Raw genomic sequence first — 20,579 nt, forward strand, 5'->3', positions numbered from 1 at the left:
TATAAAATGTCAATGATGCGTTTTGAAGTTGCATCGACTCAACTTGTGCGTTCAGAATTATATTTAACATCATTATTAAAAAACAAACGTTTCTTATGACTATATAACTTTAAGGTTTATGACATAAAATCATTAAATAAAGCTAAATTTGGTATTTTTTATTAGATTCTCAAACCATTTGTTTAATGATAATTAATATCAAACGAATCATTATTATGTGCGTTTTACGTTTTGTTATCTGTCAAGCTACTTAAACATGCTCCATCCAAGGTCAAATTACTTTCCCCACTAGTGGATAAAATGCGTTTTTCCCCGCTTGTTTTAAAGGATAAAAGACAACTTTCCGAGCTAGTGAGGGGCAAAATGTTTTGTTCTACGTATTTTGGAATGTATGTGTTAGTGATGTATAAATTAAATGTTGTTATGAATGTCATAAATGTTGAATATGTTGTTATAAATGTCTTTAATATTGTCTGCAACGACCAATGCTTTTATTTTGTAAAATACTTATACACAAATTGAAACGCTCCTCCGATTTATTGTATTCATCATGGTTTTTTGTCAATAGACCTTACGAATATTATTGAATATTTTACGGTATGTTGGATCAATACTATTGTTTTACATTTTATAATAGGTTAAGCAATTGAAAGAATAATAATATCGATATTTTTAATATAGGTAGTAACTAGCAACCGTATTACTTAACACCTTCACTGCCAGCAAGAGCTACGAGCTACGAGCGTAGCCGGTGACACGTTAAATGTCTACAACTTTTAATATTTTACGCAGAGTTAATTAACGAATGATCATAATTAAGTCAATTTTGATACCAAGTAATTAACTTTCTTTTTTGGTTAAAAATAATTTACTTTATTTCGGTTAAATAAAGATGCATACTATTTTTAACCTGCTTTTCACTCCCCAACCTGCATGATCGTCTTGGCGGTGCGACGAAAATGCGGAGTACCTATATTATGATTGGTTTGAATCATCCATGCTCCACACAGTTTCCTTGTAAAACCTAGACATTTATTCTTTAAGAAGCCAGTGCCGGTGCTGCAGCATGTTTTACTGCTACCATGTTGTAAATTATGTGTTTTTGTTCATTTTTAATAAAGTTGTGCCCTTGAAAAATTTCTTACCGCTTACCGTTTATAGGGAGATGTTACCGTTTGTGTCTATAATAAGTGTTAATTTCGTTATTCATTTCTATTTGGGTAAGTTTTTTCATTATAATGACGACGATGTGTGGGAAGTATATAATAAAATATTACATACCTATTATGCATACTTTACTTTGGTTACTTTTTCTTAAGCACACGATAGATATTTTAATTTACAGTTGTGGTTCAACTTAACATATTTAAACAACAGAAATCAAAATACTTAATCTTTATTAGAAGAAAACTGACTTAACAAAACAGTTTGTAATGCGATTAAATTTATTTACGACCATTATTCATGTCATAACAATGAAAATTAGCCCCAAGACCTAAAAAAATGCCAAAGCGGTTTAGAGACGACGAAGTTCTGAGGTAACAAATATCAACCGAATTGAGAACCTCCTCTCTTGGGAATACTAAAGTCGGTTATCAAATTATTTAGACTATATTCCTATAATTACATCTAATACTTAATCAGTAATCATAACTGATCTTTCGATCTTCCCACAGGCCAGTTGGAACAATGAGATACGACATCTACTAGTTCTAAAAACGATATGGATTAGACATAGACATATACATAGACATAGACATAATTTATTGGTAATAAGGTATTACAGGTCACATTAGATATGTCAAAATATCGTTTTTGTTCTAAAAACTAGTACTAGTACTTAGTAGATGTCGTATCTCATTGTTCGAATTGGCCTACCATTCTCCCCTTAAAATGCTCTAAATATATATTGGCAAAACTGATTATTTTTTGTTTGATTTAAGTGAATTCAGCAAAATATACAGTTTCGTTACCGCGGAGTGTATTTGAACCTTTGATGGAAGTATATTACGTACCTTATGATGAAGTGGAATTATTTGAAAACGACAAGAAAACGAGAAACAGAAGATCATCGAATAGTGTAGCTCCAGTTTTTAAAAATGTTGAACATGAATTTGAAGATGAGTATAAGGATATTGGGCATTCATTTGTAATGAAATGTGAACCTAAAGGTACTGTCTTAAACTTTTTGTTTGGATGGAATTATTAAAATAGAAGCATCGCCATTTTATTTTTCCCATGCATTTAATAAGGTAAATAGCATCCCAAGCACAGAATGGTTAACAGAAGGTTTTTCCCATTGGTATTGGTACGTCATAATCGCGGACTCATTTGTTTTTTCCTGCTAATAGTTTATTTTTCCACTTGGATGAGAGTTCATGACATATGTACATAAATTATGCACTGCCCAACTCTAAAGTAAATGCCCAAAGGTCAAATTATTTATATATATTCATGTAGATATACACAGATTTTCGAAGATAGGATAAGAGAAAAAAACACGGTGTATTTTTTTTACACTGTTAAGGGTTCATTCCTGAGCTAAATTAAGTTGATTTTTCAAAGCCACCGGTATTCTAATTAATCCTGCTTGCGTATTCGAGCGATAGAGAGGCAGATAAAGAAATTTCGATTTTCGTTTTTCGCCATAGGGCCTCAGAGGGCCTACCGCGAACCACGTTTGACGTGTTGCTTCCCTGTCACACTTACGTACGAATTTACAAGTGCGACAGAGAGGCAACAAGTCGAACGTGGTTCGCGGTAGGCCCTCAGGTGCTAATTTCGTCGTATATAACTCGTAACGTGGTTAAGGGTAATGTATAATGAACCCGAGTGAATGTAAGCTGCCCTTCCGTTGCTAGGTATTAAACACTGATTGGTTTGGCTAAGATGTTGCTTATATTGCTGGTTACTAATGTGGACATTTATTGTAGTTGAATAAAAATTTTTGGTTCCATTTAAGGTACACCAACCCCAAACATTACCTGGTACAAAGATAATATAACGCCAGTGAAAAGGACCGACCGTGGTGGAGTACTTCCAGTAACATATGACGTGTGGAGTATATTACTTAATGATTTAGTGGCCGAAGATAGTGGAAATTACACGTGTCGTATCTGTAACCCATTGGGTTGCACGGAGCATGTTCATCGGCTAATAATCAGTAAGAAAGAAAGTACATTGCATATCCTTGTTGATAGTACCAGAGAGTACTGAATTTATCAAGCTTGTCGGTTTTATTATCAGTATGTAGTGTCCGGTCAATATAAATTAGATTTTTGTTACATTTCGTACTTTAAGTAATATGAGATCTCTAGCGGCTTTGACATATTGATTATTTATTGATTTGCACTGTGACAAAGTACGAAATGGTACACAAATCAAATTCATTTATTGTAAAGTCACGCTCCGTGTTTGTTAAACCATTTAGGATTCTAGCTAAATTGGACATTCCATAGCGCAAGTATTGCACAACCAATTTAGCTAGGACCCTAAATGGCATAACAACAATCGCGGAGCGTGATGGTACATTTACAACGTGTCCCATGTATATATTATACTTTTATATTCATATTATAAATAACTTAATCCAAGATGTTAAATGAATAAGCAATAGCATAGGAATAATGTTTTAATGTATTATTAAAACAAAATGAAATAAAAAAGCACACTACTTAATATCAAGTAACAGCTCATAATCATATTTTTTTACAATTTACTTATATTTTTAGCCGGCTACCCTAAACTATTTCCGTCCATCAGAAAAGGTTATCCTGTAAACACGACAGTCGTTATCAGTGACTCCGTTGTTTTGTCTTGCCCGACGGTGAACCTTACGGACTATTCTGTCAAATGGGCAAAGCTGATTCCCGGATTTGGACGTAATGCAACACAAGATTTGTTAACTCAGAAAGTTAGTTACTTAACGACCCTATCGAAATGGTTTAACTTAACGACATATTGGATTTTGCTTATATTGGAATAGATGTTGGATGCATTGTTAATGTCCCTCTAGAGTCTAGACTAGACTCTGTGCATTAAAAAATATAAAAGATTATCTTCCATATTCTCCATACGCTTTAAATCATATATAATATAATATGAGTTTGATAATAATGGTAATAATGATAGTAGACACAAGAAGGAGAATCGACAGACTAAATTTTAAAATTAATAATATGATTAGTGAGAATCTGGTTTTGTTTTTAGGATAAATACACCATTTCCGATAATACCTTGACAATACGCAATGCTACGGAAATGGATGAAGGCTGGTACTTCTGTACCACCAATAATTCGCTTGGCACAGACCAGGCTACAGGTTATCTTAAAGTGGCTGTTTTGGGCAGACCCTCAAATGGTAAATTTAATACAATTTTATTACTTATATGAAATTAAATCAAACGATAGGTAAATTGAAACATGTAATTAAATTAAGGTTAAATCTGACTTGTTTTAAGGTGCTCCTGGAAATAAAGAGAGAAGTATTTCAAAATGGCTTACACCTATTTTGTCAACATTACTGATTGTTAGCTTCGTAGTAGTGCTAGTGGTATTATTAAAATTTAAGAAAGAGAGGCTTTTAAAGCGGTATGCCGTTGAGACGGCAAGAGAGGTGATGTTTGAGCAATGGATGAAAGTTGTCTCCATAGAAAGGGAGAGGAGCAACGGTTACACTCCTAAAGGTACTTTGGTAAGTAACTTATCGTAATCTAAGATAGGTAGGTACGCAAAGGTCAAATGAACATTAAGAAAAGGTTAGTCCACTTAAGTTATACAACAGTGGGAAACGTAACATTGAACAATGAATACACAGTTTGAGCTACGACTAGTACCTACTGCAAAATTAGTATGTACAAATATACTAATTGTGCCACGAAACGAGAGTTAATTAATTATTAACTTTTTTTTAGCAAATTCCTAAGGTGAGGATAGAAAAGCAAAGGGTCTCAGACATAATTGATAGGTTTCCTGATTATGATATCCTAAACGGTTCAGAGTATATGTTTCCTCCCGACAATAAATGGGAAATTGATAGACAATGTTTGACTTTGGGAAAAGTCCTTGGTGAAGGTGAATTTGGAAAGGTAATCCAGGCAAAATGTCATGAAGCATCGCAGAGCAATTTCCCCAGTACTGTTGCTGTTAAAATGCTGAAAGGTATGTTACTGAAAGTCTGAAATTTACCTAACACAGAAAAGGCAAAAATATTCTCTAGTGACATAATTACATACATGTTCTTTTTAAGAGGGTCATTCAGATGCCGACATGATATCGTTTGTATCGGAAGTAGAGATAATGAAAATGATCGGAAAGCACGAGAATATCATCAACTTGCTGGGATGCTGCACCAAAGGTGGTCCGCTTTACGCTGTAGTTGAATACGCAGCCAACGGATGCTTGCGCGACTACCTCAAGAAACATAAACCTTATACAGAGTAAGTTGAATTTAAATTCTAGCAAGTTCCTAAAATATACCTATTTACAAAAAAAAACCTTTTTTGTTTTATTTTACATGAGCAGTAATGTTCCAAGCGGAGACCAAATGCATCTGAAGCATCATGAGTTAGTGCAATTTACTCTGCAGGTGGCCAGAGGGATGGATTACCTGGCATCACGAGGCGTAAGTCTGCTTTGTATTTCTGTAATATTCTTCGATTATTATGTATTCTTCTTTTACACAAATAAGAAAGAGATATTAGGTATTCAATTTATATTATTAATCAGCTGTTGACCGCGCCACACGGTAGTAGGTAACTACATAAAGTGTATCGTTATCTAGTGCATCCACCGCGACCTGGCAGCGCGCAACGTGCTGGTGTCGGGGTCGCGCGTGCTGAAGGTGGCCGACTTCGGGCTGGCGCGCGACGTGCGCGACTCTGACTACTACCGCAAGCGCACGGCCGGCAAGCTGCCTGTGCGGTGGATGGCGCCCGAGTCGCTCTGCCATAACTACTACACCACGAAGTCCGATGTGTGAGTGAAGTTAATCATTCATCTAACTTTGTCCAAATGTTTTGTTAACAAACCTTACTACAGCGGCTACCTACCTATTTAAAAAACATTAATTCGCCATTTACAATTGTTTTTACTTTATATTTTGACTTTGCAGATGGTCCTTTGGGGTGCTCACTTGGGAAATAATGTCATACGGGGAAACTCCATATGCCAAAATCCCCGTGCACTTTCTGTACAATTATTTGAGACAGGGCAAGCGAATGCAACGGCCGAACAACTGCAGCGAGAACATGTAGGTTCTTGGGGTCTTATAAGATCCATCATTTTTATATATACCTGTTGCTGCGTTCTGTAAGGATCTAACAAAGTCCAATGGTAGAGAAACTTAAAAGCTACCAATTTAACCCCCGTATATGGGGATAATCCAACAAATATTAATAGTCAGAGTCTCGGAGAAATCATCTAAAAGCTCAATAATTTTAAAACCATCAGAACAGACATCCGAAAGCATTGCTATATACATACAAGGGGATCAAGTCGGTAACTCTTAAAGTCCTCTCATCAGTCTCATTGTTGCTCTACTTTTAAATCGTACTGAACGCACTACTTCAGTAAGGTAATAATTTAATAATATATGTTATGATTTTTATTTTCCGCAGGTACCAGTTGATGCAACATTGCTGCTCCTTCAATCCAGATGACCGGCCCTCATGCAGTGAGCTGAAGGAGATGTTAGAAGTGATAGTCGCCAGTACATTACAATAAATAAATACATTATTTATTATTTATATATACAACAGATGTATTTAAAATGGAACAAGTTAGCTACGTAAGAATGTGTCATTTTTTTAATACAAGAAATGTTATTCGTTATACTTACAGTAGTATTAATTATTCTTCTCTCACTCTCACAGAGCGTAAGTGTCGAGCGAGATAGATGTGCGTGCTCGGGACCGCGGATACCATGCTTTTGAATTTTAACGTTTTGTGTGTTTTAATAATAAAAAAAGTAATCGTTGAGTTCCCTCAAGCATAATATTGCTCATTTTTGAAATAATTTTTATATTATTAGTTTTTGTGCAAAATTTATGATTAAAAAAATGTAAAGTACCTACGTGCATTTTAGACCTAAGTTCGTGATTTTTTTCTATTGAGCGAAAGTCAAAAACTCAGGATTCGAATCGATAAGTCCCTAGAGAAAGGCTTCAAAGATTGCTAATAAAATTTCTGGCAACCGTATACGCAAAGATTCTTTGGTATACGGTATACGATATACGACCATAACCTACCGTACGACTTTTCAAAAACTGCGTTCTCTGAGCCTACTGCACCTTAATATTATTTTATCCCCCAATTGCAAAAAAGTAAATAACGTAGGTATATGATACGACCACCAAGAGACCGTTGATATTATGTTGGTGTTGGTATGGCAACTAGTATATAGTAAGTATTTACTGGACCAAGCACCGAAAGATGACTTGGCGTACTTTCTTAGTAAAAAGTAATTGTGGAAACTAAGTCCATAGGTGAGCAAGTGAAAACTTTTTTTAATGTGTTTTTACCTACATTCATACCCATACCTACATAGGTAAATGCCTATGCAAAGTATGCATCCATACATATGTATGCGAAGTGTAGTTAAGAATTGAGAATAACATAAATAGATAGCATCTTCTTCTTCCTGCCCTTATCCCACGTTATGTGGGGTCGGCACAACATGTTTTCTATCTTTCGTCACCTCAGCACTCACTCCTTTCTTTCTCATATCCTCTTTCACACAATCCATCCATCGCTTTTTGGGCCTACCATTCGCTCTCCGTCCATCAACATTCATCCCTAACATTCTTTTGCCTATATGGCATTCATCCCTCCTCATCACATGCCCATACCACGCTAACCTACTACTTCTTACCTTCTCCGTTACTGGTGCTACTTTCAAACTTCCCCTAATATACTCATTCTTAATCCGATCCTTCTTTCTCGTCACTCCTCACATCCATTTCAACATTCTCATTTCCGCTGCGTGCACTCTTCTTTCATCCGTCACTTTCGTCGCCCAGCATTCTAATCCATACATTACAACAGGTCTCACGATCGTCCTGTAGAGGCATTCGTGGATCGCAAGTTGTTCCAGAGACCTGTCGCCATTTCATCCATCCCGCATTTATTCTATTTTTCACGTCACGGTCATGTCATGTGTAAGTCACTCTGGATCAATGACCCAAGGTACCGGAAGTCGGAACAGACTGGTAGGGATACACCATCTAAGGCAATATGGGAAAACCTGGATAGACCACCGAAATCGCAGAACATGTGCTCCGTTTTTAATTTTGTCGCATTGCAGCGTATATTCTATCCCTCACGGTCGCACGGGTGCACATCAATACATATAAAATACTAGGTGTATGGTCTAGGTAAGTAGGTGGCGCCGCCTATTTACTGTTTTTTACGGTCACTTTTTGATACACGAAGATTCATTTCCTTACCTCTACCCTCTACCTTCCATACGTCAGTCCATACATCGTGTATAATCATAGTCATAGTATTATAGTAGTTATAGACATGAAACCGAGCGACCAGGGGTAAGAGAAAGACATATTCATGTATTGACAGGTTAATGTATGGCAGCATAATCCTTTTTCTCTTTCACTTATAAATTTCGGTATTTCGCCATCGCCTCCTACGTTGTATAGGGGAGAAGTGGCATGAAAGAGCCAGTTTTCTTTACGGAGGAAAAAATACTACTTACAATGAAATGAATGCTAATCTTTTACTTGTAAATTATTCTTTATTTATTTGAGTATGTAATTTCGTACAGAAAAATCTTAAACAATATATAAAAATCAACGAAATATGCATTTCAAAAAAAAGGGGCATTTGGCTCTTTTATCACAATTCGGTATTGAAAGAGCTGCTACAAGTTTTGAAAGAGCCGGTTCATATTAAAACGCGTAATTATGAAAATTATCAATAATAATAATAAATGCGACATTCAAAAAAATCCCAAATACAATTATAGCATTTTTTTTTAAAGTAACTACTAACTAATTTTAAGAAAACTAATTTATATCATTCATTTTAAGTAATCCTTACAAACGCTTTAATCTTAACATATTATTCCATCATAGGTACATATACCTACTATATAACCTATCATATAGGCGAATTTTTTATTAATAATAGTCTAAAATAAATTAAATAAAAAATAATATCTTCTATCAAAACCAACATCATTAGGACGTAGTTACGCGAAAACGTTCCAACCCACAAGTCACTCGAAAATGAGTTACCATAACCAGGGTACTATTTTTGACATATTACATCATGTGCACACAAAGATGCTAGTATTTTTAGGTTAGTTTCATCAAAAAAGTTTGACCCAAATGTTCCAACCCACCATTATTCCAAGGACGTGTACTCAAAATAAAGTAAAAACATTACATGCATACTGAAACATATTGTTGAAAACTCTTAATGGAATAACATATCGTTATAATGTTCCACTTGTCTTGGAACATTATACTAAATTCATAAAACGCACATTTAATTGTTTCTTAAATGATCCATGTGGATTGGAACGTTTTTGCAAAATCTTTATAGATTTTTTATTCCTGCAAAATGTTCCATGTAATTTGAAACCTTTTAGATTAATCCATACTGTTTTTTTAAGCTGCGAAGACTGTTCTAAATAAATTGGAACGTTTTATTATAACATATTATTTTCTAATTTTTTGCTATAAACGATCCACATATACTTGATCCATTTTTGCTATTAAATATGTTCGAGAGAAAAAAATATTTTTTACCAAAATAAATAACTATGGTGTATTTAAGTTTATGTATTTAGTCAAAAGAATCAATGGACTATTTACAATAAAGGTGGCAACATTATTACTCTTTGCTCCCGTAAAATGACAGCACCAACGAAACGCACATGTGAAACGAAACGCCGCCGCGGACCTACTTGTCATCGTAGTGTGAAAACAAATGCCGACAAAGTAAGACGTGCTGCCGTGTTGTCTTCTTTTGTTAAATTGGACGTAGTTACGCGAAAACGTTCCAACCCACAGCGACCCCATTTTGAGATAAACGCAATTTTGTGTTTTAGTGGTACACTTTTTCCCTGTAATTATTTCAGGCAAATACTATTGGTTTTGCTGTGGAATGCCAAACTGGTTATTGAATGATATGCATATTTTTTGTAAATACATAATACAAGGGGCATATAAATAGGTAAAACGAGTTTGAAACGTTTTTGCTAAATTTAATTTTGTATGAACCTTGTTAAATAGCAATTATGCATAAACGTTCCAAAACGAATTTAAGTGTATTATTTTATAAATATATATCTAAAATAAATTGAATATGTAAAATAATAAATAACAATGAGGAACATACAAAAACAAACAAAAAATTGAAAATGTATTACAAAAAAAATAGGATGCGATCTTTTGAGCTTAGAACCTATGCCAAAAATTAGCTGATATGGTTCCAAAAGTTATCAAAAACATATATTGTTTAATTAAATCATCATCGTATTTTATGATCTCGAAGTCCGGAACTCCACCAAACCCATCAACATCATCAGTAGCTTCTTCAGAACTTTGAAGCGTTCTATAAAATTGAAGGCAATCCTCAGGTATGTAGTGGTACATGGATTGTAAGTCCACTAATTTCGCTAGAGCAATCGGTTTGCCATTAGGCCACAATAAACAAAAATCAGTACTAAGTACTTCACTCTTTTAGTTCACTAGTTCAGTTTAGTTCAGTAGCTCAAAAGATCCGTCACTTAAGCCACTATATCCAGTGTTTAAACCTTTTTTGCATTCCTCTTGATTCCTATAATGAGTAACTTATACTAGAGCGGTACTGTCATAGTAAATTTTGTAACCCCAGTAAATTCACTGCCATTTGTCGACACACTTTAAAACTAAAAATGAAGATTTATAAAAATACGATAGAATGTATTTAAATATAGATAAATGATTTTTTTTATTTGCATTAATTATTTTTATGATTTTGACCCATGTTCTTTCACTGATATGCGTTAAAATTGTTAAATAACAAACGAACCGTCAACGCCATCTATACGACTGTAGGCCAAAACTAGTAGCGCCCTCTGAACGAGAATCAAATTTTCTTGATTTTCGAGGCACGTTTTTTCCTTAGACTGTATCCATCTATTACGGAGTTATATCTATCTTTGCTATAATTTATCCATGAGAATACAGTACAAATTTCAATTTAATACCAAAAGCGCTACCTAGCGAAAAAAACACCAACTACGATCGTGTATCGGTCGACATGTTTGTGTACACAATGATTAATGATACACTCAGTAGATAGCGCTAAATCTGCAAGACTTTTTTCAATTCATCTTCTTCATTTAACTCTTGTTTCTTTATACAGATATTTAAGTATATTAATTTATCGATATAATTTAATATTTTTTGGTCATTTTCTATTATTTTTTTTATTAATTTATTGTAAAAATTTGGTTGTCAAACCTATCTCACTATTTCCGAACGAGATCCAAAAACCTTGAAACGTTGGCACATTTGGCACTTGGCAGTTCGATCCTTCATTTCTTTCGGCTGGCAGAATATATTCATAATTTGACTGAAAATTCTTATTCACGACAAATCTATATTAATGGTGTACTTGTAGTGTTTTTATACAGTGGTCTGGTATACATCGGTCTGCCTTGAGCAGCGATTAAGTTACGAAAATGGCTTCAAGAGGTGGTGTTATGGTAACAGGTACGAACGGCGCTGACTTCGAACATAGGGAAAAAATAGCGGCTCAGTATCAAATAAGGTGAGATATAAATGTTATTTAACAATATTGTGACCTATAAAGAATGTGTTTGGAAGTTTATAAATCATTTAAAAGGTTAGAACCCATAGCTTTGTGACAGGGGACGGCTCGCTCACTCAAATTATTTTTAGACAGAAGCCAAAGATACAGAAACATTTCGCACCGTTTATTTGAAACATCCAGATAGAATAGATAGAATACACTAGTTCGTTAGGCAAAGATTTGTATTGCTGTGGTATATAACAATTAGATTGCATGCTGTATTAGCCGGGTCCACACAGAGCGACCATACGCGCGAGGCAATTTCCTCGCGCACAAAACGGCCGGCCAGTGTAGCCTATGCTCGTGTAACGTGCCTCGCGCATATGCTCGCTCTATGTGGACCTGGCTATTTGTGTTCAATAATGTTTGTGTTTTGATATGGATGTTCTACATATCACATTGAATAGGTAGTACTCAAATTGTATGTAGGCAAGTATGTTGAATCCCATATGTGTACTTTACTGCATAAAATACTGCACTAGTTATATTGGCAAGTTAAGGTTTAGTTTTTTTACATACCCAAGTATTTTCCACACAACTAACCAGACTCCAAACTTTTTTTAGTGTTCAGTCTCCTTTGAGGTTTATGCCATCAATGTATAGTCTTTAAGGCAAAAAAAATGTGTGTGAAAAAAATGTTTTATTGCAGTCACTATGCCTCCTGTGGCATGTTTTTATGATAATGTTAATGTTTTCAATTTACTTAGGTTTCAACTGAAAATAATACTAGTAGATTATTTACTTACCTTTGACATTGTAATGAGCACTAATATTTTTTCCATATGTTGCAGTGCACTGAACAAATCTCGGCTGAAGTACTGTGTGTTCTTTCACCATGTATTGTTCTTTGTGATGATTGCCAAGCTCTCCGCAGACATCCTGGACAAACTTGACATATTCATACTGGAGATTGAGGAACTACAGATACCACAGGTGACTAGTAATTTATTGTAGTAATTAATTTAGTCTAAAAACAAATTAGCACAATATTATCCCAGTTTTTGCCATGGCTCATGGGAGCCTGGGGCCAAATCCCAAGAATTGGCATAGGCATTAGTTTATACAAAAGCAACTGCCATCTAACATTCCATCCCTGAGGGGAAACTATCCCTTATTGGGATTAGTCCAGTTTTCTTAAAATGTTTTCCTTCACCAAAAAGTGACTAGTAAATATCAAATGATATATTATTGTACATAACCGCTGAAATAGTGGTACGAGTCTGGGTTTAACCTTTTGGATGCCAATGACCAATATATACGCACCAACGCACCGCCAAACGCCAAGATTCAACGCCAAAGACCGATTAATCGGTCATAGACCACAGAGCAACATAGACCTACATGCATATGCAGTTCAGTTTCAGATTTGACACTTCGGTGACGTGCCGTCTGGATGACAGCTTTTGTGGTTGACACAGCGTCAAAAAGGTTAAGTTGGCAACCTCCGGATTTCAAGTCATTCACTCTTACCAATGCTTCGCTAGTACAATATATCAAATAGAAAGCATCTAATATATAGGCCTAGAAATGAGGCATTTGTCGCGTAAACGGAGGACGCTGGTTCGATTCCCGCCCGGGGCACTGGAGGCCTTGGTCATTTTTTCCTTTGTATATATTTATTTCGTTTATCCTTGAAAAACCAACATACATACAGGTCGCGCAAATTGGTTCAACACTTTGCCGATAGATGGCGCTGTACACATTTATGCTTAGTATACTGCTGGTCAAAATCAAAAGTGTTTTCTGCTTATAGTTTCATGAGATAATTGAAAGTCTGTACGGAACCCTCGGTGCGCGAGTTAAACGAACTCGCACTTGACAGGTTTTTCTTCATTGACCTTAGTTTCGGCTATGGTGAAGTGACTACCAGGCCCAAGCCATATTAGCTTTCAAATAGCCTATTAACAATTCACTACCACTACTTATTTGAATCCATTTGATGAATTATTAATTACATACTTTAATACCTTATTCAACAAATTCCAGCCCCTCTGGTGGGAGTACATCTGGTGCCTGTCCCTTCTGCTGTCATTTTTGGGCCTGTCCGCCATCAAGCGCAACAACATTCGGCAGCTGCGGCGCTACATGTATGGCATTGGTGCGCTGGGCTTCGGGCCACTACTGTATTGCGTGATATACTACTGTGGGGATGTCTGGCGGTACCTTTCTAGGGATGAAGATGAAGATGACAGCTCAGAGGTTGAGGTAGAGCTGTGGCAGGTTGGTATTCTGCTAAATTCTCTTTTAGTGTGCCAATATCTCAAAAATACCGTGCATAATGTTCAAGTAGTTCTCTATTTTAGTATAGGTACCAGGGACCGGCCCGCTATCCCTTATCGGGGTTTTATAAGGGTATTGCATAAGGCTTAACTCACCCTTCACCCTTTGCCAGACGAAACCCTTTGTTTTGGTTTTAAAAACCCTTATATAAAGCTACCACATTTGAGTAATCGGTAGCCCAAATACCCTTACAAAACCCTTATTGTCCGCTCACCAACACCTTGCATATTGCTTATAAGGGTTAGCCTTATAAAGGGCTTCCCTTTTAGCATATAAGCGTGCTAATTTAAGTCGTCTACCTTGTTCATAAAGCACACATTACTTCGAATCCGAGCGATCGTCGGCGGCGACGGCGGCGTTCTTTGACTAGACACGTATTTTCTTTCCTTTTCATACACTACCGTAGATATATACTAATCCTGTCTCTTTCACGCAAAGGGAAACCTTTATAAGAAGCGCTTAAAGATAAGGGTAACCCTTATTAAGAGCTAGCCTTATTTTTGGTTAGCTCTTCGGTAAGGGTTAGTCAAAGGTAAGGGTATGAATGGGCTTGCAGTTCAATAGGGAAAGTCTTTCAATGTGTTAGCCGTGTTTAAGTGTCGCCCATTGAAAGGGTTTTATCGCGGAAAGGGTTGTCCGGTCCCTGATAGGTACATAGAGAAGTTGGTATTTGGGCTAGGGATAAGTGTATATTGCATGACTGTAACTTAAACATGTTTTGGAAAAAAAAAAAACGTTTTTTTTTATTCCTCTGGCCAGCTATAGTTGGTCAAGCAAATCTTGTCAGTAAATAGGAACAAAAAAACTATACTCATCCTTTTCTTTTGGGTGCTAGTACTAGTGTAAGACAAAGATAGTATGATTCTCTCTGTCTATGTTTGAAATGAGACAGTCCCTTGACAAACTATATAAAGAATATGTGTTTTGTACAAATACAGTATAATAGAATTATAGATGGTCAAACCAAATTGTCAGTAAATAAGATCAAAAAAAATATACTCATCCTTTTCTTTTGGGTGCTAGTACTAGTGTAAGAGAAAGATAGTATGATTCTCACTGTCTATGTTTGAAATGAGACAGTCCTGACCAACTATAGTGTTTATAATGATTACACACCTCGATAGAAGAAAATAATATAGAAAAAAGAAACGGCAACACAAGTAAAGGTAAACAATAGATTTTCTTTTACTTGTGTTGCTGTTGCGTCAGGTTTTGTTTAGTGTTATATTGCGTGAAATGACGAATTCTAAAGTTAATGACAAATGCAAAGTCCTATATATTAAATCACATTTACAATCGGGTCTATCGCGAATTTATTTTGTTACCTTTATTTACGTCGGTAAATAAAGATAACAAAATAGGTTTCGACACAGGAAAAGAAAAAGTCCTATATAGTTGTGTCTATATTTCAGGGCCTCCCTTATGGCTTGCTGTGGTACGCGTTCGTGCTGTTGGCGTCGCAGGTGCACTTCTTCCAGCTGTACTTCTCTATGAACCTACTGAAGGCGTGGCGCGCGCGCGGCGCGCTCAGGAAAGCCGAATAGGGCTCGAGGTGTTAGTGTGTGTGGACCCTCCGCGACACTGGACAGGCGACGGCTCCGGCCAAGCCAAGTGTTGCTCAATCAACCGGGCTAGCACGTGATTGGCGCGAGAGTATTTCGCCGCGACATAGACTACCCGTCCCCCTTTAATTCATACAGTTAGTAAAAGACGGGTAGTCTATCTCGCGGCGAGATACTGTCGCGCCAATCATGTGCTCGGCCTACAGGGGGTCAGGCGGACAGTCCTCCTTTACCGGGGCTGCGACTCCGCTGGTAACACTCACTTAACACCGTATTCTAGGTAATGTCTACTGACAGACAGATTTTTGGGGCACTTTACAAATTTTAATGTTTTAGTCGAATAGTCCGATGGACATTTGTCAGTAGTTAGTTTTTCTAATTGTCGTACTAAAATAAGAGTTACCTTAATGCTTATAGTCAGATAATTCGGAAGAGATTTAGATGGGGGTGTAAAATATTTCTGCTGTGTAATATGTAAAGAGTGGTTTAAAATTTGATTAAAATAATATGCGAGCACATGACAAACATTGGAGGACAAACAGAGGATTGTAACCACTTCATGTCTAGTTGTATAGTCTCCGGTTGTCTTATATAGTATTAAAACTCTGATTTAAATTGTGGTATGGTACAATAATATACTCCGCCAGTGATAGCGCTCCGAGACCACGTGTGACAACTGATACAAGTTTACGTCATCATCTGCTAAATGTCGGCAATGGGGTAGTGTATTATCATACTCCTCAGTACCTATTGAAACCTATGTAAATCGGATGAAACTGTAATTAAATAATATTAATGTAATGTTATGTAATTGTAAATGTACTTGACGTATTTTATGTTATTAGTTCGACTTGAGGGATAGGTGTCAGTGAAATAATTAAGTATTAAACAAATTTCTTAATTATTTCTTTCATACCTACTATAAAGGAGCAGCTCGAAGTGACGTAAACTGGTGCGCCAGACCTGGTTTTTCGGATCAAGATGTCAACTTGGACATAACTGATAAATACTTTAAATGTTAGTTCCTCAGTCATTCTTTTTATTATATGCACGTTGCATTATATGCACTGTCTCTGTCAGTACACATTCTATAATTCCCAGACTGATAAACACTTTTATTTATTTCTCTAATCCCCACTATGCGCTAAATAGTACAGCTAAGCTTTTCCTAAGTCTATTTGTCCCTGTTGTGGAATAAAAAATACTACTGCCTGTGTGATCGAGTGAGAAAATGATTTACGAACACTGTCAATTTTATTGTAAGAATCCATGTAAAATATCTATACCATAATGGTATAATAATTAATAACTCTTATGCGTTGTTTTTATACTTGTTATTTTATTTGATGCTTATTTGTTTAAGATGTTTTCAATGATGTTAAGGTTACAATTTCTGGTCTGTTTTATCCTAGCCATTTTGTAAATAAACTGTAATACAAGGTATGTATATTAGTACGGTTAGCACGCCATTGACAACATTTTTTCTAGTTTAAGTATAAAGTTTATTAAACAGGTATTGTAGTTGAATTTTGGGCGAATGGTATTCGTCGTTAAAAAAGTGTTGGCATTCGAGCCCTTATGGCCGCAACCGCAACTCACTCCGTGGCTTGTTACTAGGTGGCGAAGGTGACGTCACTTTTGTTTGACATAATATTTAGGAAAGAGATGCAAATAATGCAACCCAATACTTACAATAGCAAACCATGAAGTGAACTGCCCGGGTCAATTGAACCAATTATACTTACCTAATGCTAATACCACAAATCTCTTTTATATGACTTTAGGTCTACAGTTTATAGGTAGGTACTCTAACTAAGGTGGCTAAAAAATAAGTGCATTCCCGTTGCCAGGGAGGATTTGGGATTATACTGAGCAACTTTTACTATGGGACCAACCATGAAATCGCGAAATAGTAGATTGTACACCCAAGGGGATAAAGCACTGTTTTATGTCACGGGCGCGACATTGAATCCTGAATGTATCGAAGGACTCCCAGTTTTACTCCCGAGCGTAGCGAGGGAGTTGAGTTAATTCCCGAGCGTTGCTCGGGAATTAAGACCGAGTCCCGAGTGCAGTGAGGGATTCAAGCGCCCAAGACAAAAACAGTTTTATTCCCGAGGTATATATATACTCTACTTTTCTCACCTTATGCGAGACAATAAAAAACAGGCTTACAGCAACTTGTTTCTGCCGGCGTGGCCTACTTGATTTAACAAATGAAGATCGTGCGAATCTAGTAGGCCGCGGCTTCGGTTTTCGAAAATCGAGTTGGCCACGACCGCTAATTACCTGGCCGCAGACGGGTGCAACACATTTTGCTTAACGAAATTAGACTTTATCGTCATAGTAATAAGGATTATAAAAGTGAAAATTACGTTATTAATGAAATTCCATACAACATTATAACCCGGCTAAAGCCAAGGGATATAATGTCTTGCTTTCGATGAGGTTTATATGATATATAATCCGGCTTTGTCGAGCATGTGGTGTAAAAAAAATTTACCCTCCCATAAAAAATGGATCAGGCAAAATGTATGAAACAGCCAATATTTTTTTCGCGATTTCGAGGTTGGTCCCATAGTAAAAGTCGCTCAGTATAACCCCAAAACCGCCCTGGCAACGGGAATGCACTTATTTTTTAGCCAGCCTGTATATGCAATACAATTTTATATACTGGAATACAGTTATAACATTGTAGATTGGTGTCTATTTTATTAGATCAATATTTAAATGATTTAGAATTTTATTACGTAGATGTGATATTTATGAAGCGCAAATGACATGATATTTTACTCTTGTTACGCGAAATTTATCTCACTATTCTCATAATTAATATTGTACAGGCAATTCTAGTTATATTTTGTTAAGAGTCTTATACTTACATAATATTTAATTATATCGTTATTAGTAGAAGTGAAATTATCAAATTTCATAGTACAGTCGTCAGAAAATGTAACATAATGCTTACAGTTTTACCCCCTTATTCATAAAACCAAAGAGAATATATAGGATAGAGAGGTACTGTCATAGTAAATTTTGTAGTCACAGTAAATTTACTGCCATTTACCGACACACGATTAAAACTAAAAATAAAAATATTAAAAAAATGTATATATGGATAAATTATTATTTTTATTTGTATTTATTATTTTTATATGATTTTGACCCATGTTCTTTCACTGATGTCTGTTAAAATTGTTAAATAACAAACGAAACCGCCAACGCCACCTAAACGAGAATAGGCCAAAGGTTGGTATTGGTGGTAGCGCCATCTGTGCGAGAATAAAATTTTCTTGATTTCCTAGCCATGTTTTTTCCTTAGACTTTATTCATCTTATACGGAGTTATATAGGTTAGGTTATATAGGTTTGATAAAACTTAGCAAACCTCTGTTAAATTTTGTCCCTTTTCTAACAAATGTCAAAATGACAGATACCTAAGAACAAACGATTGTCAAGGTTTTGTTTTGGTTTTGTTAGACTGAACATGAGGACTTCCGGTTCGAGCGCCATCTTGATAGTTAGCATCGTGATTAATTACTTTGTTTTTTGCTTATTAATATTGTTTAAAGTGTAATATCGATAGCTTATTATACAGTAAACTAATGTGGTAGTGTGCAGTGAATGGAGAATTAATTTTGAAGCGCGTTTAACCACCATCTTGGAGTCAACGGCCGGTAGTCCACGTGCTTCTTGTAAAGACTAGCTATCGATTTACAAGAGCTAACAAATCACCGTACACTGTCTTGTACAACCGTACAATTTTTGTCGTTTGTAAACCTCTCAATACCTTGATACTGGCGAAATAGTCCCACTGGGCTGAAGCCATAATTTTAAAAGAAGAAGAAGACTCAACATGAAGGAGAAAAATGTACTTAATACATACATATAATGTCGACTGTACTAATTTTTTTTTTTTTTTTAATAACCTGTAGTATCCCACTGCTGGGCAAAGGCCTCTCCCTTAGATTTCCATGACTCCCGTTGTTGAGCTGTTTCCGGCCAGTTATTAGTGAAGGTGTCTAAGTCGTCCCGCCATCTCCGCCTGGGCCTGCCACGTCCGCGCTTCTTTTGCGGCATCCACTTGGTGGCTATACTAGCCCACCTATCTGGATGCATGCGGCAGACGTGACCTGCCCAGTCCCACTAATTTATTATTTAATAATATTTTAAACAGTATTTCTAATACTGACTGTGCAAGTTGTCTAAGGGCCTAATTTAAATTAGGGTAAATAAGATGTAAAGAATAATATTGTCTTCGGTTACCGCGATAGTTACTCATGAAATAAAACTATGAAAACGGATTATATCGCGTATATTGAGTTTATAATACATCCCGACGTTTCGAACTCTTTACAGCGTTCGTGGTCAACGGGTGACTGAGGAAAAATTACTAAGTGCAAAAATACCCACATACTAAAATAATGAACAATCATAGACTAAAAAAGGCTGGTTGTACATGCAAAATCGGTTCATAAGGCTAGTTTACACTATAATTATTTTTCAAGTAAAGATATATAGTTATACGAACGCTGTAAAGAGTTCGAAACGTCGGGATGTATTATAAATTCAATATACGCGATATAATCCGTTTTCATAGTTTTATTTCAAGATGTAAAGAGTTTATTGATTACGTTTTCCTCCGATTTTAATGGTGTTGTTTGTTTTGAGGTTTTCCTTAAACTTGTTTTTTTTCTATGAAAATAAAATATTTAAAAAATACCATGCTTGAGTATTAATTTTATCTATAGGTAGTACCTACCAAGTGGATTACTGTCGTATTAAGTTTTTAATTATCGGATGGTTTGAGCTTGTTATTATCAATATGCTTTGTTATTGCTATATCGCTAATGTAATTAATGTAATTATGTTGTTTATGTCACTAAGTACGTAAGTCACCTACTAATCATATCAACGTAAA

General features: G+C 35.9%; 2 protein-coding genes across 3 annotated transcripts; both read left to right on the top strand.

The window, feature by feature from the left end:
* Positions 1-1,125: 1,125 nt before the first annotated feature.
* LOC134741410 (fibroblast growth factor receptor-like) lies at positions 1,126-6,753 on the top strand. 2 transcript variants are annotated; one of them, XM_063674189.1, is made up of 12 exons: positions 1,128-1,220; positions 1,944-2,171; positions 2,963-3,163; positions 3,732-3,913; positions 4,210-4,360; positions 4,461-4,693; positions 4,914-5,160; positions 5,249-5,438; positions 5,524-5,623; positions 5,783-5,976; positions 6,113-6,250; positions 6,618-6,753. In XM_063674189.1, exons 1-12 carry the CDS (start codon positions 1,166-1,168, stop codon positions 6,721-6,723), a joined length of 2,025 nt encoding a protein of 674 aa, XP_063530259.1. In that variant the 5' UTR covers positions 1,128-1,165; the 3' UTR covers positions 6,724-6,753. The 2 variants fall into 2 exon arrangements, with proteins under 2 accessions (XP_063530252.1, XP_063530259.1); XM_063674182.1 differs by lacking the exons at positions 4,461-4,693; positions 4,914-5,160 and having other exon boundaries at positions 1,126-1,220.
* Positions 6,754-11,514: 4,761 nt separating this feature from the next.
* LOC134746557 (protein jagunal) lies at positions 11,515-15,747 on the top strand. Its single transcript, XM_063680974.1, has 4 exons — positions 11,515-11,775; positions 12,609-12,750; positions 13,804-14,037; positions 15,510-15,747. The coding sequence occupies exons 1-4, from the start codon at positions 11,687-11,689 to the stop codon at positions 15,639-15,641; spliced, it is 597 nt and encodes a 198-aa protein (XP_063537044.1). The 5' UTR covers positions 11,515-11,686; the 3' UTR covers positions 15,642-15,747.
* The last annotated feature ends 4,832 nt before the right edge of the window (positions 15,748-20,579 follow it).

The sequence above is a fragment of the Cydia strobilella genome, chromosome 1, assembly GCF_947568885.1.
Source record: "Cydia strobilella chromosome 1, ilCydStro3.1, whole genome shotgun sequence".
NCBI classification, from domain to species: domain Eukaryota; kingdom Metazoa; phylum Arthropoda; class Insecta; order Lepidoptera; family Tortricidae; genus Cydia; species Cydia strobilella.